Source organism: Salvelinus fontinalis, chromosome 10, assembly GCF_029448725.1.
Source record: "Salvelinus fontinalis isolate EN_2023a chromosome 10, ASM2944872v1, whole genome shotgun sequence".
Lineage (NCBI taxonomy): Eukaryota > Metazoa > Chordata > Actinopteri > Salmoniformes > Salmonidae > Salvelinus > Salvelinus fontinalis.
Genome location: NC_074674.1, coordinates 49,427,173 through 49,450,647, shown reverse-complemented (window position 1 = coordinate 49,450,647; position 23,475 = coordinate 49,427,173). Strand labels below are relative to the sequence as shown.

The following is a 23,475-nucleotide window of genomic DNA, read 5'->3' as shown; positions in this document are numbered from 1 at the left end:
ACTCAAGCGGCTTATCAGCGTGATTGGGGTGTAATGTCTTTAAGTGACGCCTTCATTTATTTGGCTTCATGCTGACCGCTGCCAACATTTTTAGAGACAGTAAACATACCGGTCTTTCCTCGTCTCCCACCGTAGTCACAGTGAAGCCAAGCGCTACATACGCGGCGTCATAGTCCCTCGTCTTAGCTTTCGGGAGACTTACGTTTGTCTCATTATCTCCGTCTCTCTCCGCCTTTCTTTACATTCCTGTTAAATATTTTTCCATGGTGTCTCTTAAGGGTTTGTTATCTGCACTTCATTACTCCTGCTCTGTGCTCTTGTTCGGTGCAAAAAAAAACTACTCCCTGCGGCAAAAAAAGCATGTACCCCGGGGTCACACGCTCCCCCCCTGGCATCGCTCCGAGCCCCCCCAGGGGGGGGCGCCCCACTATTAGAGAAGGACTGGGTTTCGGTAAGGAATTAATTTTAGGGTTAGGTTATGGACGTCCCAAGGAACACTTATACCATTAGTTTTGTTTCCGTCCAGACTACTGTAAGTGTGACACCGACAACATTGTTTTGGTCATTCTACTCGTGCCAACCGGCTCCACTGCTGATGACAAAATAACATACATCTTATGATCGATAATTAACCAGACTCGATGTTTCCCCTGCTGATTATTATTGACGTTAAACCGTTTTTTTCTTCATGAGCGGCAGTGAGGCAGAGGACAGAACGTCACTGTTCAAATCTACCGGGAGGAAACGTGAGTTGCTTTGCGAACGTTAGCAACATTATTCTATTACATACATTGGCAAGCTAGATCAATGTCGAGTAGACAGACACAAGTTATCAACTCTTCTTTCTAAAAGCCTCGTCTCGTGCATTGAGCTATGGAATTACTAGTGGGGGGGGCGTCCCTATAGTCTAAAGAGGCTTCCTCACATTGGGAGTCTTCCTCACATTGGGAGGATCTCAATTGTATTTCCATGATACCTCGAGTCGTCCCTCCTCTTCTCCTCTCAAAGCGCATTGGAGCAGAAGATCGGAGGTTCCTGACTACTTCTTTCCAGTGTTCTGTCAAAACGGACTCTCCTCGGGAAATGCTTTTGAGAGGGTTTGAGAGTAATGGCTCTTTTCTGCACTGACCTGACAAACATCAGGACAGACACCAAAATATAGCTTTGGTGCAATTTTCAGAGGCATGTGGTACATTTTCACAACTCTTAAGTACAAAACTCAAAGCAGATCATCAAAAAAGGCAGTTGATTCAAAACTCTGAGCACATTTTCAATTGACTTTAGTACAACACACAACATCAGTCACTTTACCACCAAACTTGGTGTTTCATCGAGAAATACATGTTCCACATTGCGTTACATGTTCATATAAAGTAATTGCCTTTCGCAATGCCCACCTTACTTTTGATATGATTGTCTTCTCTTTTGTTAAAATACATTTGACTATTACTTAATCCGACTGTTCTTAATTGATGATCACTTAAGCATTTCAAATAAAATCAAACTTTATTTGTCACATGCGCCGAATACAACAAGTGTAGTCTTTATCGGGAAATGTTTACTTTACAAGCCCTTAACCAACAGTGCAGTTCAAGAAGAAGAAAATATTTACCAAGTAGACTAAAATAAAAAGTAATAATAAAAAAGTAACACAATAAGAATAACGAGGCTATATACAGGGGGCACCAAGTCAGTGTGCGGGGATACAGGCTAGTTGAGTTAATCTGCACATGTAGGTGGGGGCGAAGTGACTATGCATAAGTAACAACCAAACAGCGAGTAGCAGCAGTGTACAAAAGGGAGGGGAGGGGGTGGTGGTGGTGGTGTCATTGTAAATTGTCCAGTGGTGAATTTATGAATTGTTCAGCAGTCTTATGGCTTGGAAGTAGAAGCTGTGAAGGAGCCTTTTGGTCCTAGACTTGGAGCTCCGGTACCACTTGCCGTGCGGTAGCAGAGAAAACAGTCTATGACTTGGGTGACTGGAGTCTTTGACAATTTTATGGGCTTTCCTCTGACACCGCCTGGTATAGAGGTCCTGGATGGCAGGAAGCTTGGCCCCAGTGATGTACTGGGCCATTCGCACTACCCTCTGTAGTGCCTTGTGGTCGGAGGCCGAGCAGTTGTCATACCAGGCAGTGATGCAACCAGTCAGGATGCTCTGGATGCTGCAGCTGTAGAACCTTTTGAGGATCTGAGGACCCATGCCAAATCTTTTCAGTCTCCTGAGGGGGAATAGGTTATGTCGTGCCCTCTTCACGATTGTCTTGGTGTGCTTGGACCATGTTAGTTTGTTGGTGATGTGGACACCAAGGAACTTAAAGCTCTCAATCTGCTCCACTGCAGCCCCGTCGATGAGAATGGGAGGCGTGCTCGGTCCTCCTTTTTCCTGTAGTCCACAATCATCTCCTTAGTCTTGCTGAGAGGGAGAGGTTGTTGTCCTGGCACCACACAGCCAGTTCTCTGACCTCCTCCCTATAGGCCGTCTCATCGTTGTTGTGTCGTCAGCAAACTTAAGGATGGTGTTGGAGTCTTGTTTGGCCACGCAGTCGTGGGTGAACAGGGAATACAGGAGGGGACTAATTACACACCCCTGAGGGGCCCCAGTGTTGAGGATCGGCGTGGCAGACGTGTTGTTGCCTACCCTTACCACCTGGGGGTGGCCCGGCCTTTCAAGAAGTCCAGAATCCAGTTGCAGAGGGAGGTGTTTAGTCCCAGGGTCCTTAGCTTAATGATGAGCTTCATGGGCATTATGGTGTTGAACACTGATCTGTAGTCAATGAACAGCATTCTCACATAGGTGTCCTTTTGTCCAGGTGAGAAAGGGCAGTGTGGAGTGCAATTGAGATTGCGTCATCTGTGGATCTGTTGGGGCGGTATGCAAATTGGAGTGGGTCTAGGGTTTCTGGGATGATGGTGTTGATGTAAGACATGACCAGCCTTTCAAAGCACTTCATGGCTACCGACATGAGTGCCACGGGGCGGAAATCATTTAGGCAGGTTACCTTCGCTTCCTTGGGCACAGGGACTGCTTGAAACATGTAGGTATTACAGACTCGGTCAGGGAGAGGTTGAAAATGTCAGTGCATGTCAGTGCATGCTTTGAGTACACGTCCTGGAAATCCGTCAGGCCTAGCGGCTTTGTGAATGTTGGTCTCTTTAAATGTTTTGTTCACATTGGCTACCGAGAGCGTTACACACAGTCATCCAGAACAGCTGGTGCTCTCATGCATGCTTCAGTGTTGCTTGACTCGAAGCGAGCATAAAAGGCATTTAGCTCGTCTGGTAGGTTCACATCACTGGGCAGCTCGTGTCTGGGTTTCCCTTTGAAGTCTGTAATAGTTTGCAAGCCCTGCCACATCCGACGAGCATCAGAGCCGGTGTCGTAGGATTCAATCTTAGTGCTGTATTGACGCTTTGCATGTTTGATGGTTCGTCTGAGGGCGTAGCGGGATTTCTTTTAAGTGTCCGGATTAGTCTCCCGCTCCTTGAAAGCGGCAGCTCTAGCCTTTAGCTCGATGCGGATGTTGCCTGTAATCCATGGCTTCTGGTTGGGGTATGTACGTACAGTCACTGTGGGGACGACGTCATTGATGCACTTACTGATAAAGCCAATGACTGATGTGGTGTATTCCTCAATGCCATTGGATGAATCCCGGAACATATTCCAGTCTGTGCAAAACAGTCCTGTAGTGTAGCATCCGCGTCATCTGACCACTTCAGTATTGAGAGAGTCACTGGTACTTCCTGCTTTAGTTTTAGCTTGTAAGCAGGAATCAGGAGGAATTATGGTCAGATTTGCCAAATAGAGGGTGAGGGAGAGCTTTGTATGCATCTCTGTGTGTGGAGTAAAGGTGGTCGAGGATTTCTGTTCCCCTGTTTGCACGGTGGTGAAAATTTGGTAAAACTGTTTTACCTGCATTAAAGTCCCCGGCCACTAGGAGAGCCGCTTCTGGGTGAGTATTTACTTCTTTGCTTATGGCTCATGTCTGCTGTACACAGCCTATCTGTAAATAGCACACCCAACTACCTCATCCCCATATAGTTATTATTATTTTTTTGCTCTTTTCTCTTTTGCACCCCAGTATCTCTACTTGCACATCATCATCTGCACATCTATCACTCCAGTGTTAAAACTTTTGCCACAAAGTTGGAAGTACAGAATGGTCTAGAATGTCATTGTGTGCTGTAACTTTAAGATTTCCCTTCACTGGAACTAAGGGGCCGAGCCAGAACCATGAAAAACAGCCCCAGACCCAGTATTCCTGCTCCACCAAACTTTACAGTTGGCACTATGCATTGGAGCAGGTAGCGTTCTCCTGGCATCCGCCAAACCCAGATTCGTTCGTCGGACGATGGTGAACCGTGGTTCATCACTCCAGACAACGCGTTTCCACTGCTCCTTAGTTCAATGGCGGTGAGCTTTACACCACTCCAGCCAACGCTTGGCATTGCACAAGGTGATCTTAGGCTTGTGTGCAGCTGCTCGGCCACGGAAACCCATTTCATGAAGCTCCCGACGAACAGTCCTTGTGCTGCTGTTGCTTCCAGAGGCAGTTTGGAACTCGGTAGTGAGTGTTGCAACGATTGTTATGCGTTTCGCGCTTTAGCACTCGGCGGTTCCCGTTTTGTGAGCTTGTGTGGCCTACCACTTTGCGTCTGAGCCGTTGTTGCTCCTAGACATTTCCACTTCACAATAACAGCACTTACAGTTGACCGGGGAAGCTCTAGCAGGGAAGGTGCTTGACTTATTCTGTATGTATAGACCGCCCTAGTTGGTGCTTGTCTTATTCTGTATGTATAGACTGCCCTAGTTGGTGCTTGTCTTATTCTGTATGTATAGACTGCCCTAGTTGGTGCTTGTCTTATTCTGTATGTATAGACTGCCCTAGTTGGTGCTTGACTTATTCAGTATGTATAGACTGCCCTAGTTGGTGGTAGAAAGCTTATGGATTAGGAATGATGAGTTTTAATACAAAGTAAATAACATTGCATCATATGTCAATCAATATTTTGATTAAATAAGTCTGAAGAGCAGTCATTTAGTCCATAGTGAAGGCTTCCCTTCACAGGCAGAACAAGAGATTTCTCCTCTTCTTTCTATTTGCTAACGAAGGCCAAGCTTGACACGTTGGTCCATCAGACTCTTGGCACATTCGTGCGGAAGTGTCCGGGAACGAGATTCGTTTTCACCCTAGCTCTATATAGCAGCTTGTCATGTTGTCTGTAGCTTGAGAGGTGTGGACACATTGTTATTTTTATTGTTATTTTTATGTCAAGTGTTGTTGATCTGTCAGGTGTTGTTGATCTGTCTGTCAAGTGTTGTATTCTGATTACATTGAAGTCATTTAGCAGAAGCTCTAAGTCGCTATAAGTCACTATATATTATAGAGGTGGCAGGTAGCCTAGTGGTTAAGAGTCTGACTATAAGTCACTATATATTATAGAGGTAGTCTAGTGGTTAAGAGTCTGACTATAAGTCACTATATATTATAGGGGTGGCAGGTAGTCTAGTGGTTAAGAGTCTGACTATAAGTCACTATATATTATAGGGGTGGCAGGTAGCCTAGTAGTTAAGAGTCTGACTATAAGTCACTATATATTATAGGGGTGGCAGGTAGTCTAGTGGTTAAGAGTCTGACTATAAGTCACTATATATTATAGGGGTGGCAGGTAGTCTAGTGGTTAAGAGTCTGACTATAAGTCACTATATATTATAGAGGTGGCAGGTAGTCTAGTGGTTAAGAGTCTGATTATAAGTCACTATATATTATAGGGGTAGTCTAGTGGTTAAGAGTCTGACTATAAGTCACTATATATTATAGAGGTAGTCTAGTGGTTAAGAGTCTGACTATAAGTCACTATATATTATAGAGGTGGCAGGTAGCCTAGTGGTTAAGAGTCTGATTATAAGTCACTATATATTATAGAGGTAGTCTAGTGGTTAAGAGTCTGACTATAAGTCACTATATATTATAGGGGTAGTCTAGTGGTTAAGAGTCTGACTATAAGTCACTATATATTATAGAGGTAGTCTAGTGGTTAAGAGTCTGACTATAAGTCACTATATATTATAGGGGTAGTCTAGTGGTTAAGAGTCTGACTATAAGTCACTATATATTATAGGGGTGGCAGGTAGTCTAGTGGTTAAGAGTCTGATTATAAGTCACTATATATTATAGGGGTGGCAGGTAGTCTAGTGGTTAAGAGTCTGATTATAAGTCACTATATATTATAGAGGTGGCAGGTAGTCTAGTGGTTAAGAGTCTGATTATAAGTCACTATATATTATAGAGGTAGTCTAGTGGTTAAGAGTCTGACTATAAGTCACTATATATTATAGAGGTAGTCTAGTGGTTAAGAGTCTGACTATAAGTCACTATATATTATAGAGGTAGTCTAGTGGTTAAGAGTCTGACTATAAGTCACTATATATTATAGAGGTAGTCTAGTGGTTAAGAGTCTGACTATAAGTCACTATATATTATAGGGGTAGTCTAGTGGTTAAGAGTCTGACTATAAGTCACTATATATTATAGGGGTAGTCTAGTGGTTAAGAGTCTGATTATAAGTCACTATATATTATAGGGGTGGCAGGTAGTCTAGTGGTTAAGAGTCTGATTATAAGTCACTATATATTATAGAGGTGGCAGGTAGTCTAGTGGTTAAGAGTCTGATTATAAGTCACTATATATTATAGGGGTAGCCTAGTGGTTAAGAGTCTGATTATAAGTCACTATATATTATAGGGGTGGCAGGTAGTCTGGTGGTTAAGAGTCTGATTATAAGTCACTATATATTATAGGGGTGGCAGGTAGTCTAGTGGTTAAGAGTCTGACTATAAGTCACTATATATTATAGGGGTGGCAGGTAGCCTAGTGGTTAAGAGTCTGATTATAAGTCACTATATATTATAGGGGTAGTCTAGTGGTTAAGAGTCTGACTATAAGTCACTATATATTATAGGGGTGGCAGGTAGTCTAGTGGTTAAGAGTCTGATTATAAGTCACTATATATTATAGAGGTAGTCTAGTGGTTAAGAGTCTGACTATAAGTCACTATATATTATAGAGGTAGTCTAGTGGTTAAGAGTCTGATTATAAGTCACTATATATTATAGGGGTGGCAGGTAGCCTAGTGGTTAAGAGTCTGACTATAAGTCACTATATATTATAGAGGTGGCAGGTAGCCTAGTGGTTAAGAGTCTGACTATAAGTCACTATATATTATAGGGGTGGCAGGTAGTCTAGTGGTTAAGAGTCTGATTATAAGTCACTATATATTATAGGGGTGGCAGGTAGCCTAGTGGTTAAGAGTCTGATTATAAGTCACTATATATTATAGAGGTGGCAGGTAGCCTAGTGGTTAAGAGTCTGATTATAAGTCACTATATATTATAGGGGTGGCAGGTAGTCTAGTGGTTAAGAGTCTGATTATAAGTCACTATATATTATAGGGGTGGCAGGTAGTCTAGTGGTTAAGAGTCTGACTATAAGTCACTATATATTATAGGTGTAGTCTAGTGGTTAAGAGTCTGATTATAAGTCACTATATATTATAGGGGTGGCAGGTAGTCTAGTGGTTAAGAGTCTGACTATAAGTCACTATATATTATAGAGGTAGTCTAGTGGTTAAGAGTCTGACTATAAGTCACTATATATTATAGGGGTGGCAGGTAGCCTAGTGGTTAAGAGTCTGACTATAAGTCACTATATATTATAGGGGTGGCAGGTAGTCTAGTGGTTAAGAGTCTGACTATAAGTCACTATATATTATAGGGGTAGTCTAGTGGTTAAGAGTCTGATTATAAGTCACTATATATTATAGGGGTGGCAGGTAGCCTAGTGGTTAAGAGTCTGATTATAAGTCACTATATATTATAGGGGTGGCAGGTAGTCTAGTGGTTAAGAGTCTGATTATAAGTCACTATATATTATAGGGGTGGCAGGTAGTCTAGTGGTTAAGAGTCTGATTATAAGTCACTATATATTATAGGGGTGGCAGGTAGTCTAGTGGTTAAGAGTCTGACTATAAGTCACTATATATTATAGGGGTAGTCTAGTGGTTAAGAGTCTGATTATAAGTCACTATATATTATAGGGGTGGCAGGTAGTCTAGTGGTTAAGAGTCTGACTATAAGTCACTATATATTATAGGGGTGGCAGGTAGTCTAGTGGTTAAGAGTCTGACTATAAGTCACTATATATTATAGGGGTGGCAGGTAGCCTAGTGGTTAAGAGTCTGACTATAAGTCACTATATATTATAGGGGTGGCAGGTAGCCTAGTGGTTAAGAGTCTGACTATAAGTCACTATATATTATAGGGGTGGCAGGTAGTCTAGTGGTTAAGAGTCTGACTATAAGTCACTATATATTATAGGGGTGGCAGGTAGTCTAGTGGTTAAGAGTCTGACTATAAGTCACTATATATTATAGGGGTGACAGGTAGTCTAGTGGTTAAGAGTCTGACTATAAGTCACTATATATTATAGGGGTGGCAGGTAGCCTAGTGGTTAAGAGTCTGATTATAAGTCACTATATATTATAGGGGTAGTCTAGTGGTTAAGAGTCTGACTATAAGTCACTATATATTATAGGGGTAGTCTAGTGGTTAAGAGTCTGATTATAAGTCACTATATATTATAGGGGTGGCAGGTAGTCTAGTGGTTAAGAGTCTGATTATAAGTCACTATATATTATAGGGGTAGTCTAGTGGTTAAGAGTCTGATTATAAGTCACTATATATTATAGGGGTGGCAGGTAGTCTAGTGGTTAAGAGTCTGATTATAAGTCACTATATATTATAGGGGTAGTCTAGTGGTTAAGAGTCTGATTATAAGTCACTATATATTATAGGGGTGGCAGGTAGTCTAGTGGTTAAGAGTCTGACTATAAGTCACTATATATTATAGAGGTAGTCTAGTGGTTAAGAGTCTGATTATAAGTCACTATATATTATAGGGGTAGTCTAGTGGTTAAGAGTCTGATTATAAGTCACTATATATTATAGAGGTGGCAGGTAGTCTAGTGGTTAAGAGTCTGATTATAAGTCACTATATATTATAGGGGTGGCAGGTAGTCTAGTGGTTAAGAGTCTGATTATAAGTCACTATATATTATAGGGGTAGTCTAGTGGTTAAGAGTCTGATTATAAGTCACTATATATTATAGAGGTAGTCTAGTGGTTAAGAGTCTGACTATAAGTCACTATATATTATAGGGGTGGCAGGTAGTCTAGTGGTTAAGAGTCTGATTATAAGTCACTATATATTATAGAGGTAGTCTAGTGGTTAAGAGTCTGATTATAAGTCACTATATATTATAGAGGTAGCCTAGTGGTTAAGAGTCTGACTATAAGTCACTATATATTATAGGGGTAGTCTAGTGGTTAAGAGTCTGATTATAAGTCACTATATATTATAGAGGTAGCCTAGTGGTTAAGAGTCTGACTATAAGTCACTATATATTATAGGGGTGGCAGGTAGTCTAGTGGTTAAGAGTCTGATTATAAGTCACTATATATTATAGAGGTAGTCTAGTGGTTAAGAGTCTGATTATAAGTCACTATATATTATAGAGGTAGTCTAGTGGTTAAGAGTCTGACTATAAGTCACTATATATTATAGAGGTAGTCTAGTGGTTAAGAGTCTGATTATAAGTCACTATATATTATAGAGGTAGTCTAGTGGTTAAGAGTCTGATTATAAGTCACTATATATTATAGAGGTAGTCTAGTGGTTAAGAGTCTGATTATAAGTCACTATATATTATAGAGGTAGTCTAGTGGTTAAGAGTCTGATTATAAGTCACTATATATTATAGAGGTAGTCTAGTGGTTAAGAGTCTGATTATAAGTCACTATATATTATAGAGGTAGTCTAGTGGTTAAGAGTCTGATTATAAGTCACTATATATTATAGAGGTAGTCTAGTGGTTAAGAGTCTGATTATAAGTCACTATATATTATAGAGGTAGCCTAGTGGTTAAGAGTCTGACTATAAGTCACTATATATTATAGGGGTGGCAGGTAGTCTAGTGGTTAAGAGTCTGATTATAAGTCACTATATATTATAGAGGTAGTCTAGTGGTTAAGAGTCTGATTATAAGTCACTATATATTATAGAGGTAGTCTAGTGGTTAAGAGTCTGACTATAAGTCACTATATATTATAGGGGTAGTCTAGTGGTTAAGAGTCTGATTATAAGTCACTATATATTATAGGGGTGGCAGGTAGTCTAGTGGTTAAGAGTCTGATTATAAGTCACTATATATTATAGAGGTAGTCTAGTGGTTAAGAGTCTGATTATAAGTCACTATATATTATAGGGGTGGCAGGTAGTCTAGTGGTTAAGAGTCTGATTATAAGTCACTATATATTATAGAGGTAGTCTAGTGGTTAAGAGTCTGACTATAAGTCACTATATATTATAGAGTTAGTCTAGTGGTTAAGAGTCTGATTATAAGTCACTATATATTATAGGGGTGGCAGGTAGTCTAGTGGTTAAGAGTCTGATTATAAGTCACTATATATTATAGAGGTAGTCTAGTGGTTAAGAGTCTGACTATAAGTCACTATATATTATAGAGGTAGTCTAGTGGTTAAGAGTCTGATTATAAGTCACTATATATTATAGGGGTGGCAGGTAGTCTAGTGGTTAAGAGTCTGATTATTAGTCACTATATATTATAGGGGTGGCAGGTAGTCTAGTGGTTAAGAGTCTGACTATTAGTCACTATATATTATAGGGGTGGCAGGTAGTCTAGTGGTTAAGAGTCTGACTATAAGTCACTATATATTATAGAGGTGGCAGGTAGTCTAGTGGTTAAGAGTCTGATTATAAGTCACTATATATTATAGGGGTGGCAGGTAGCCTAGTGGTTAAGAGTCTGATTATAAGTCACTATATATTATAGGGGTGGCAGGTAGTCTAGTGGTTAAGAGTCTGACTATTAGTCACTATATATTATAGGGGTGGCAGGTAGTCTAGTGGTTAAGAGTCTGACTATTAGTCACTATATATTATAGGGGTGGCAGGTAGCCTAGTGGTTAAGAGTCTGACTATAAGTCACTATATATTATAGAGGTAGTCTAGTGGTTAAGAGTCTGATTATAAGTCACTATATATTATAGGGGTGGCAGGTAGTCTAGTGGTTAAGAGTCTGACTATAAGTCACTATATATTATAGGGGTGGCAGGTAGTCTAGTGGTTAAGAGTCTGACTATAAGTCACTATATATTATAGGGGTGGCAGGTAGCCTAGTGGTTAAGAGTCTGATTATAAGTCACTATATATTATAGGGGTGGCAGGTAGTCTAGTGGTTAAGAGTCTGACTATAAGTCACTATATATTATAGGGGTGGCAGGTAGTCTAGTGGTTAAGAGTCTGACTATAAGTCACTATATATTATAGGGGTGGCAGGTAGCCTAGTGGTTAAGAGTCTGATTATAAGTCACTATATATTATAGGGGTGGCAGGTAGTCTAGTGGTTAAGAGTCTGATTATAAGTCACTATATATTATAGGGGTGGCAGGTAGCCTAGTGGTTAAGAGTCTGACTATAAGTCACTATATATTATAGGGGTGGCAGGTAGCCTAGTGGTTAAGAGTCTGATTATAAGTCACTATATATTATAGGGGTGGCAGGTAGTCTAGTGGTTAAGAGTCTGATTATAAGTCACTATATATTATAGGGGTGGCAGGTAGTCTAGTGGTTAAGAGTCTGACTATAAGTCACTATATATTATAGAGGTAGTCTAGTGGTTAAGAGTCTGATTATAAGTCACTATATATTATAGAGGTAGTCTAGTGGTTAAGAGTCTGATTATAAGTCACTATATATTATAGAGGTAGTCTAGTGGTTAAGAGTCTGATTATAAGTCAAAATATATTATAGAGGTGGCAGGTAGTCTAGTGGTTAAGAGTCTGACTATAAGTCACTATATATTATAGGGGTGGCAGGTAGTCTAGTGGTTAAGAGTCTGATTATAAGTCACTATATATTATAGGGGTAGTCTAGTGGTTAAGAGTCTGACTATAAGTCACTATATATTATAGGGGTGGCAGGTAGTCTAGTGGTTAAGAGTCTGACTTTAAGTCACTATATATTATAGAGGTAGCCTAGTGGTTAAGAGTCTGATTATAAGTCACTATATATTATAGAGGTAGTCTAGTGGTTAAGAGTCTGACTATAAGTCACTATATATTATAGAGGTAGCCTAGTGGTTAAGAGTCTGATTATAAGTCACTATATATTATAGAGGTAGTCTAGTGGTTAAGAGTCTGACTATAAGTCACTATATATTATAGAGGTGGCAGGTAGTCTAGTGGTTAAGAGTCTGATTATAAGTCACTATATATTATAGGGGTGGCAGGTAGTCTAGTGGTTAAGAGTCTGATTATAAGTCACTATATATTATAGGGGTGGCAGGTAGCCTAGTGGTTAAGAGTCTGATTATAAGTCACTATATATTATAGGGGTGGCAGGTAGTCTAGTGGTTAAGAGTCTGACTATAAGTCACTATATATTATAGGGGTGGCAGGTAGTCTAGTGGTTAAGAGTCTGATTATAAGTCACTATATATTATAGAGGTAGTCTAGTGGTTAAGAGTCTGACTATAAGTCACTATATATTATAGAGGTAGTCTAGTGGTTAAGAGTCTGATTATAAGTCACTATATATTATAGGGGTGGCAGGTAGCCTAGTGGTTAAGAGTCTGATTATAAGTCACTATATATTATAGAGGTAGTCTAGTGGTTAAGAGTCTGACTATAAGTCACTATATATTATAGGGGTGGCAGGTAGTCTAGTGGTTAAGAGTCTGACTATAAGTCACTATATATTATAGGGGTGGCAGGTAGTCTAGTGGTTAAGAGTCTGACTATAAGTCACTATATATTATAGGGGTAGTCTAGTGGTTAAGAGTCTGACTATAAGTCACTATATATTATAGGGTTGGCAGGTAGTCTAGTGGTTAAGAGTCTGACTATAAGTCACTATATATTATAGGGGTGGCAGGTAGCCTAGTGGTTAAGAGTCTGATTATAAGTCACTATATATTATAGGGGTGGCAGGTAGTCTAGTGGTTAAGAGTCTGATTATAAGTCACTATATATTATAGGGGTAGTCTAGTGGTTAAGAGTCTGATTATAAGTCACTATATATTATAGGGGTGGCAGGTAGTCTAGTGGTTAAGAGTCTGATTATAAGTCACTATATATTATAGGGGTGGCAGGTAGTCTAGTGGTTAAGAGTCTGATTATAAGTCACTATATATTATAGGGGTGACAGGTAGTCTAGTGGTTAAGAGTCTGACTATAAGTCACTATATATTATAGGGGTGGCAGGTAGCCTAGTGGTTAAGAGTCTGATTATAAGTCACTATATATTATAGGGGTGGCAGGTAGTCTAGTGGTTAAGAGTCTGACTATAAGTCACTATATATTATAGGGGTGGCAGGTAGCCTAGTGGTTAAGAGTCTGACTATAAGTCACTATATATTATAGGGGTGGCAGGTAGCCTAGTGGTTAAGAGTCTGATTATAAGTCACTATATATTATAGAGGTAGTCTAGTGGTTAAGAGTCTGATTATAAGTCACTATATATTATAGAGGTAGTCTAGTGGTTAAGAGTCTGACTATAAGTCACTATATATTATAGGGGTGGCAGGTAGTCTAGTGGTTAAGAGTCTGATTATAAGTCACTATATATTATAGGGGTGGCAGGTAGCCTAGTGGTTAAGAGTCTGACTATAAGTCACTATATATTATAGGGGTGGCAGGTAGCCTAGTGGTTAAGAGTCTGACTATAAGTCACTATATATTATAGGGGTGGCAGGTAGTCTAGTGGTTAAGAGTCTGATTATAAGTCACTATATATTATAGAGGTAGTCTAGTGGTTAAGAGTCTGACTATAAGTCACTATATATTATAGAGGTGGCAGGTAGTCTAGTGGTTAAGAGTCTGATTATAAGTCACTATATATTATAGGGGTAGTCTAGTGGTTAAGAGTCTGACTATAAGTCACTATATATTATAGGGGTAGTCTAGTGGTTAAGAGTCTGATTATAAGTCACTATATATTATAGGGGTGGCAGGTAGTCTAGTGGTTAAGAGTCTGATTATAAGTCACTATATATTATAGGGGTGGCAGGTAGTCTAGTGGTTAAGAGTCTGACTATAAGTCACTATATATTATAGAGCTAGTCTAGTGGTTAAGAGTCTGATTATAAGTCACTATATATTATAGAGGTAGTCTAGTGGTTAAGAGTCTGATTATAAGTCACTATATATTATAGAGGTAGTCTAGTGGTTAAGAGTCTGATTATAAGTCACTATATATTATAGGGGTGGCAGGTAGTCTAGTGGTTAAGAGTCTGATTATAAGTCACTATATATTATAGGGGTAGTCTAGTGGTTAAGAGTCTGACTATAAGTCACTATATATTATAGGGGTAGTCTAGTGGTTAAGAGTCTGATTATAAGTCACTATATATTATAGAGGTAGTCTAGTGGTTAAGAGTCTGATTATAAGTCACTATATATTATAGGGGTGGCAGGTAGTCTAGTGGTTAAGAGTCTGACTATAAGTCACTATATATTATAGGGGTGGCAGGTAGCCTAGTGGTTAAGAGTCTGATTATAAGTCACTATATATTATAGGGGTGGCAGGTAGTCTAGTGGTTAAGAGTCTGACTATAAGTCACTATATATTATAGGGGTGGCAGGTAGCCTAGTGGTTAAGAGTCTGATTATAAGTCACTATATATTATAGGGGTGGCAGGTAGTCTAGTGGTTAAGAGTCTGACTATAAGTCACTATATATTATAGGGGTGGCAGGTAGCCTAGTGGTTAAGAGTCTGACTATAAGTCACTATATATTATAGAGGTGGCAGGTAGTCTAGTGGTTAAGAGTCTGATTATAAGTCACTATATATTATAGAGGTAGTCTAGTGGTTAAGAGTCTGATTATAAGTCACTATATATTATAGGGGTGGCAGGTAGTCTAGTGGTTAAGAGTCTGACTATAAGTCACTATATATTATAGGGGTAGTCTAGTGGTTAAGAGTCTGATTATAAGTCACTATATATTATAGGGGTGGCAGGTAGTCTAGTGGTTAAGAGTCTGATTATAAGTCACTATATATTATAGAGGTAGTCTAGTGGTTAAGAGTCTGACTATAAGTCACTATATATTATAGGGGTGGCAGGTAGTCTACTGGTTAAGAGTCTGATTATAAGTCACTATATATTATAGGGGTGGCAGGTAGTCTAGTGGTTAAGAGTCTGACTATAAGTCACTATATATTATAGAGGTGGCAGGTAGTCTAGTGGTTAAGAGTCTGATTATAAGTCACTATATATTATAGGGGTGGCAGGTAGTCTAGTGGTTAAGAGTCTGACTATAAGTCACTATATATTATAGGGGTGGCAGGTAGCCTAGTGGTTAAGAGTCTGATTATAAGTCACTATATATTATAGAGGTAGTCTAGTGGTTAAGAGTCTGACTATAAGTCACTATATATTATAGAGGTGACAGGTAGTCTAGTGGTTAAGAGTCTGATTATAAGTCACTATATATTATAGGGGTGGCAGGTAGCCTAGTGGTTAAGAGTCTGACTATAAGTCACTATATATTATAGGGGTGGCAGGTAGTCTAGTGGTTAAGAGTCTGACTATAAGTCACTATATATTATAGAGGTAGTCTAGTGGTTAAGAGTCTGACTATAAGTCACTATATATTATAGGGGTAGTCTAGTGGTTAAGAGTCTGATTATAAGTCACTATATATTATAGAGGTAGTCTAGTGGTTAAGAGTCTGACTATAAGTCACTATATATTATAGGGGTGGCAGGTAGTCTAGTGGTTAAGAGTCTGACTATAAGTCACTATATATTATAGGGGTGGCAGGTAGCCTAGTGGTTAAGAGTCTGATTATAAGTCACTATATATTATAGGGGTGGCAGGTAGTCTAGTGGTTAAGAGTCTGATTATAAGTCACTATATATTATAGGGGTGGCAGGTAGTCTAGTGGTTAAGAGTCTGACTATAAGTCACTATATATTATAGAGGTAGTCTAGTGGTTAAGAGTCTGATTATAAGTCACTATATATTATAGAGGTAGTCTAGTGGTTAAGAGTCTGATTATAAGTCACTATATATTATAGAGGTAGTCTAGTGGTTAAGAGTCTGACTATAAGTCACTATATATTATAGAGGTAGTCTAGTGGTTAAGAGTCTGATTATAAGTCACTATATATTATAGAGGTAGCCTAGTGGTTAAGAGTCTGATTATAAGTCACTATATATTATAGAGGTAGCCTAGTGGTTAAGAGTCTGATTATAAGTCACTATATATTATAGAGGTAGTCTAGTGGTTAAGAGTCTGATTATAAGTCACTATATATTATAGGGGTGGCAGGTAGCCTAGTGGTTAAGAGTCTGATTATAAGTCACTATGTATTATAGAGGTAGTATAGTGGTTAAGAGTCTGATTATAAGTCACTATATATTATAGGGGTGGCAGGTAGCCTAGTGGTTAAGAGTCTGATTATAAGTCACTATATATTATAGGGGTGGCAGGTAGTCTAGTGGTTAAGAGTCTGACTATAAGTCACTATATATTATAGAGGTGGCAGGTAGTCTAGTGGTTAAGAGTCTGACTATTAGTCACTATATATTATAGAGGTAGTCTAGTGGTTAAGAGTCTGATTATAAGTCACTATATATTATAGAGGTAGTCTAGTGGTTAAGAGTCTGATTATAAGTCACTATATATTATAGAGGTGGCAGGTAGTCTAGTGGTTAAGAGTCTGACTATAAGTCACTATATATTATAGAGGTGGCAGGTAGTCTAGTGGTTAAGAGTCTGATTATAAGTCACTATATATTATAGGGGTGGCAGGTAGCCTAGTGGTTAAGAGTCTGATTATAAGTCACTATATATTATAGAGGTGGCAGGTAGCCTAGTGGTTAAGAGTCTGATTATAAGTCACTATATATTATAGGGGTAGTCTAGTGGTTAAGAGTCTGACTATAAGTCACTATATATTATAGGGGTGGCAGGTAGCCTAGTGGTTAAGAGTCTGATTATAAGTCACTATATATTATAGGGGTGGCAGGTAGTCTAGTGGTTAAGAGTCTGACTATAAGTCACTATATATTATAGGGGTGGCAGGTAGTCTAGTGGTTAAGAGTCTGATTATAAGTCACTATATATTATAGGGGTGGCAGGTAGTCTAGTGGTTAAGAGTCTGATTATAAGTCACTATATATTATAGAGGTGGCAGGTAGTCTAGTGGTTAAGAGTCTGATTATAAGTCACTATATATTATAGGGGTGGCAGGTAGTCTAGTGGTTAAGAGTCTGACTATAAGTCACTATATATTATAGAGGTAGTCTAGTGGTTAAGAGTCTGATTATAAGTCACTATATATTATAGAGGTAGCCTAGTGGTTAAGAGTCTGATTATAAGTCACTATATATTATAGAGGTAGCCTAGTGGTTAAGAGTCTGATTATAAGTCACTATATATTATAGAGGTAGTCTAGTGGTTAAGAGTCTGATTATAAGTCACTATATATTATAGAGGTAGTCTAGTGGTTAAGAGTCTGATTATAAGTCACTATATATTATAGAGGTAGTCTAGTGGTTAAGAGTCTGATTATAAGTCACTATATATTATAGGGGTGGCAGGTAGTCTAGTGGTTAAGAGTCTGACTATAAGTCACTATATATTATAGAGGTAGTCTAGTGGTTAAGAGTCTGATTATAAGTCACTATATATTATAGAGGTAGTCTAGTGGTTAAGAGTCTGATTATAAGTCACTATATATTATAGAGGTGGTCTAGTGGTTAAGAGTCTGACTATAAGTCACTATATATTATAGGGGTGGCAGGTAGTCTAGTGGTTAAGAGTCTGATTATAAGTCACTATATATTATAGGGGTGGCAGGTAGTCTAGTGGTTAAGAGTCTGACTATAAGTCACTATATATTATAGGGGTGGCAGGTAGTCTAGTGGTTAAGAGTCTGACTATAAGTCACTATATATTATAGGGGTGGCAGGTAGTCTAGTGGTTAAGAGTCTGATTATAAGTCACTATATATTATAGGGGTGGCAGGTAGTCTAGTGGTTAAGAGTCTGATTATAAGTCACTATATATTATAGGGGTGGCAGGTAGTCTAGTGGTTAAGAGTCTGACTATAAGTCACTATATATTATAGGGGTGGCAGGTAGTCTAGTGGTTAAGAGTCTGACTATAAGTCACTATATATTATAGGGGTGGCAGGTAGTCTAGTGGTTAAGAGTCTGACTATAAGTCACTATATATTATAGGGGTGGCAGGTAGTCTAGTGGTTAAGAGTCTGACTATAAGTCACTATATATTATAGGGGTAGTCTAGTGGTTAAGAGTCTGACTATAAGTCACTATATATTATAGAGGTGGCAGGTAGTCTAGTGGTTAAGAGTCTGATTATAAGTCACTATATATTATAGGGGTAGCCTAGTGGTTAAGAGTCTGACTATAAGTCACTATATATTAAAGAGGTGGCAGGTAGTCTAGTGGTTAAGAGTCTGATTATAAGTCACTATATATCACATATGTCAGAGTCAAGGCCCGCGGGCCACATCCGGCCCGCGAGAAGGTTTTTTACGGCCCCTGGGATGATCTTGATTTATTATTAGAACCGGCCCGCAGACCGCAGCAAGCCGGCAGCCCGCAGATCTTTTACACGCACCAATACTACATTTCCCACAATGCAACGGTGACGCACCGAGCAGTAGGCTGCTTCATTTCAATATTTATTGGCACAGCAGTCGTCAGCATCACAGTAAAATTAACTTTCAGATACCCATCAAAAATGGCAAAACGGAAGGTGGACACTGAGAACCGGGGGTTTCAAACAAGGTGGGAGTCGGAGTATATGTTCACGGAGGTAGCTGGAAAACCTGTGTGTCTTCTGTGTGGAGAAAGTGTGGCGGTACTGAAAGAGTATAATCTGAGACGACATTATGAAACGAAACACGCGGACAAAAACAAGAATATGGACATGGAACAAAGGCTACAAAAGGCAGAGGAATTAAAACGAGGCCTCAAATCTCGACAGGCTCTGTTCAAAAAAGCCAAATCACAAGGCCAGGCTGCTGTCAAGGCCAGTTTTATTTTGGCAGAAGAGATCGCTAAATCAGCCCGGCCATTTACGGAGGGGGATTTCATCAAAAACTGCATGATTAAAGTTTGTGACGAAGTTTGCCCAGAAAAAAGGCAACTCTTTTTAAATGTGAGTCTGAGCAGAAACACCATTGCCGAGAGAGTAGACCAGTTGTCCATCAATCTAAAAGAGCAGCTTGTGAAAAAGGGAAAAGATTTCATTGCATATTCCTTGGCTGTGGATGAGAGCACCGACATTTCTGACATTGCCCAGTTGTCAATTTTCATCCGCGGAGTGGACTCCAGCCTAAGCGTGACAGAGGAGTTTTTGGCTTTACGTCCTATGCATGGCACAACTACGGGGCATGATTTGTATGAAGAGGTGTCAAGATGTGTAAATGAGATGGAGCTGCCTTGGGAAAAACTCGTGGGTTTGACAACCGACGGAGCACCTGCGATGTGTGGACACAGGAGCGGACTGGTGGCGAAGATACGGGAAAAGATGCAAGAGGAAAACGCGACAGGTGAGCTGACAGCTTATCATTGTATCATACACCAGGAAGCGTTGTGCGGTAAAGCCTTGAAAATGGAGCATGTAATGAGCATCATCACGCGCACAGTTAACTTTATCAGAGCCAAAGGTTTGAATCACCGCCAGTTCAAGGCATTTCTGACGGAGTTAGAAACGGAGCATGGTGATTTGCCTTATCACACAGAGGTGCGATGGCTAAGCCAGGGAAAGGTGCTTCAAAGATGTTTCGAGCTTCGTGAGGAGATTTGTCTGTTCTTGGACAGCAAAGGGAAAGACACAACACAACTCCGAGACGAAATGTTTCTGTGTGAAATGGCTTTTCTGTGTGACATTACGAGTCATCTGAATGCAATGAACTTGCAGCTGCAGGGTCGGGATCATGTCATCTCTGATATGTACAGTACAGTGAAGGCATTTAAAACCAAACTGACTCTGTGGGAGACGCAGATGCGGAAAGAAAATTTGAGCCACTTTCCCAGCTGCCAGACCATGAAAGAGAAGCTCTCTACCAGTGCGTTCCCGAGCGCACAGTTGGCTGATAAAATAGGTATGCTTGCCGCTGACTTTCGACGCCGATTTGCTGACTTTGAAGCACAAAAAAGCAGGTTGGAACTGCTCGGTAACCCATTTGCTGTTGACGTGGAAAGCTCACCACCAAACCTCCAAATGGAGTTGATTGACCTCCAATGCAATGATGCACTGAGGGCAAAATATGCGGCAGTGGGTGCTGCAGAGTTCGCCCGTTTCCTCCCCGACACAATGCCCCAGCTGCGCATCCAGGCTGCTCAAACGTTGTCTATGTTTGGCAGCACATACCTGTGTGAACAACTGTTTTCTTTGATGAACCTGAACAAAACATCACACAGAAGTCGACTTACTGCTGAACACCTCCACTCAATTCTGAGGATTTCCTCAGCTCAGAGCCTTACCCCGAACATTGATGAACTTGTGGAAAAGATGGGACACCACCAAGTATCACCCTCAACCTCAAACAAGTGAACATTACTGTGCAATCACATATTTAGAGTTTTTACTCAGTTCAAGTTTAAAAGTTAAAGTTTAATATTTGTTTTCACTGCATGTTACTTCTCCTTAAACAAAGTGTTGTTTTTGATTAATAGATTTTTGCACTTTATTTTATTGTATTTCAATCCAATTATATTTTAAAAATATTTCAGTTGAGTGGATGATAGAAAATTGCTATTATTGTTTTTTTCTTTGAAGTAAATTTAGCCCACTTTTGCTAAAATAGAAAATATAGGCTACTGATGGTGCCTTGAATACCGGTTTCTTTCATTTAATGTTCATGTTATGGGGATTTTTATATAAAGGAAATTTGTCTTTTGTGTCTGTTGAAAATTAAAGATTACTGACAGAGCCATAAGAAAATATTGCTTTATTTATCTGATCATATTGGAATATATTTGTTAGGTTTTCAGTAGGTTCAATTAGGTTCACTAGACTATATGCGTCATTTAAAAAAATTTCAGTGAACATTCGAACAGTCCGGCCCTCGGCTTGTAGCTAAATTTTTTATTTGGCCCTCCGTCCATTTGACTTTGACACCCCTGCTATATATTATAGGGGTGGCAGGTAGTCTAGTGGTTAAGAGTCTGACTATAAGTCACTATATATTATAGGGGTAGTCTAGTGGTTAAGAGTCTGACTATAAGTCACTATATATTATAGGGGTAGTCTAGTGGTTAAGAGTCTGACTATAAGTCACTATATATTATAGGGGTGGCAGGTAGCCTAGTGGTTAAGAGTCTGATTATAAGTCACTATATATTATAGGGGTGGCAGGTAGTCTAGTGGTTAAGAGTCTGACTATAAGTCACTATATATTATAGAGGTAGTCTAGTGGTTAAGAGTCTGACTATAAGTCACTATATATTATAGAGGTAGTCTAGTGGTTAAGAGTCTGATTATAAGTCACTATATATTATAGAGGTAGCCTAGTGGTTAAGAGTCTGATTATAAGTCACTATATATTATAGAGGTAGTCTAGTGGTTAAGAGTCTGACTATAAGTCACTATATATTATAGGGGTAGTCTAGTGGTTAAGAGTCTGATTATAAGTCACTATATATTATAGGGGTGGCAGGTAGTCTAGTGGTTAAGAGTCTGATTATAAGTCACTATATATTATAGAGGTAGTCTAGTGGTTAAGAGTCTGACTATAAGTCACTATATATTATAGGGGTGGCAGGTAGTCTAGTGGTTAAGAGTCTGATTATAAGTCACTATATATTATAGGGGTGGCAGGTAGTCTAGTGGTTAAGAGTCTGACTATAAGTCACTATATATTATAGGGGTGGCAGGTAGCCTAGTGGTTAAGAGTCTGATTATAAGTCACTATATATTATAGAGGTGGCAGGTAGCCTAGTGGTTAAGAGTCTGACTATAAGTCACTATATATTATAGAGGTAGTCTAGTGGTTAAGAGTCTGACTATAAGTCACTATATATTATAGGGGTAGTCTAGTGGTTAAGAGTCTGATTATAAGTCACTATATATTATAGGGGTGACAGGTAGTCTAGTGGTTAAGAGTCTGACTATAAGTCACTATATATTATAGGGGTGGCAGGTAGCCTAGTGGTTAAGAGTCTGATTATAAGTCACTATATATTATAGGGGTGGCAGGTAGTCTAGTGGTTAAGAGTCTGACTATAAGTCACTATATATTATAGAGGTGGCAGGTAGTCTAGTGGTTAAGAGTCTGATTATAAGTCACTATATATTATAGGGGTGGCAGGTAGTCTAGTGGTTAAGAGTCTGATTATAAGTCACTATATATTATAGAGGTAGTCTAGTGGTTAAGAGTCTGATTATAAGTCACTATATATTATAGAGGTAGTCTAGTGGTTAAGAGTCTGATTATAAGTCACTATATATTATAGAGGTAGCCTAGTGGTTAAGAGTCTGATTATAAGTCACTATATATTATAGGGGTGGCAGGTAGTCTAGTGGTTAAGAGTCTGACTATAAGTCACTATATATTATAGAGGTAGTCTAGTGGTTAAGAGTCTGACTATAAGTCACTATATATTATAGGGGTGGCAGGTAGTCTAGTGGTTAAGAGTCTGATTATAAGTCACTATATATTATAGGGGTGGCAGGTAGTCTAGTGGTTAAGAGTCTGACTATAAGTCACTATATATTATAGGGGTAGTCTAGTGGTTAAGAGTCTGATTATAAGTCACTATATATTATAGAGGTGGTCTAGTGGTTAAGAGTCTGATTATAAGTCACTATATATTATAGGGGTGGCAGGTAGCCTAGTGGTTAAGAGTCTGACTATAAGTCACTATATATTATAGGGGTGGCAGGTAGTCTAGTGGTTAAGAGTCTGATTATAAGTCACTATATATTATAGGGGTGGCAGGTAGCCTAGTGGTTAAGAGTCTGACTATAAGTCACTATATATTATAGGGGTGACAGGTAGCCTAGTGGTTAAGAGTCTGATTATAAGTCACTATATATTATAGGGGTAGTCTAGTGGTTAAGAGTCTGATTATAAGTCACTATATATTATAGGGGTGGCAGGTAGCCTAGTGGTTAAGAGTCTGACAATAAGTCACTATATATTATAGGGGTAGTCTAGTGGTTAAGAGTCTGATTATAAGTCACTATATATTATAGGGGTGGCAGGTAGTCTAGTGGTTAAGAGTCTGATTATAAGTCACTATATATTATAGGGGTGGCAGGTAGCCTAGTGGTTAAGAGTCTGACTCCTGGATCAGGATGTCTTGTCTCTAATAAAGTAAAGTATTCTCTATCCTCTAGATCAGGTTCT

General features: G+C 39.2%; 1 protein-coding gene across 3 annotated transcripts in view; it reads left to right on the top strand.

Annotated features, from left to right (window-relative positions):
• The first annotated feature begins 19 nt into the window (after window positions 1-19).
• Window positions 20-23,475, top strand: part of fdxacb1 (ferredoxin-fold anticodon binding domain containing 1) — a 29,969-nt gene continuing 6,513 nt past the window's right edge. The window contains exons 1-2 of one of the 3 annotated variants that reach the window (XM_055936949.1): window positions 20-746; window positions 23,471-23,475. The exon at window positions 23,471-23,475 is cut by the window's right edge and continues 293 nt beyond it. Coding sequence is in view for 2 of the 3 variants with exons in the window: in XM_055936947.1 (XP_055792922.1) it covers window positions 689-746; window positions 23,466-23,475 (68 nt within the window). In the remaining variant the exon portion in view is untranslated. Of the gene's footprint in view, window positions 747-23,465 lie in introns of all 3 variants that reach the window. The other 2 variants (XM_055936947.1, XM_055936948.1) reach the window with 2 other exon arrangements.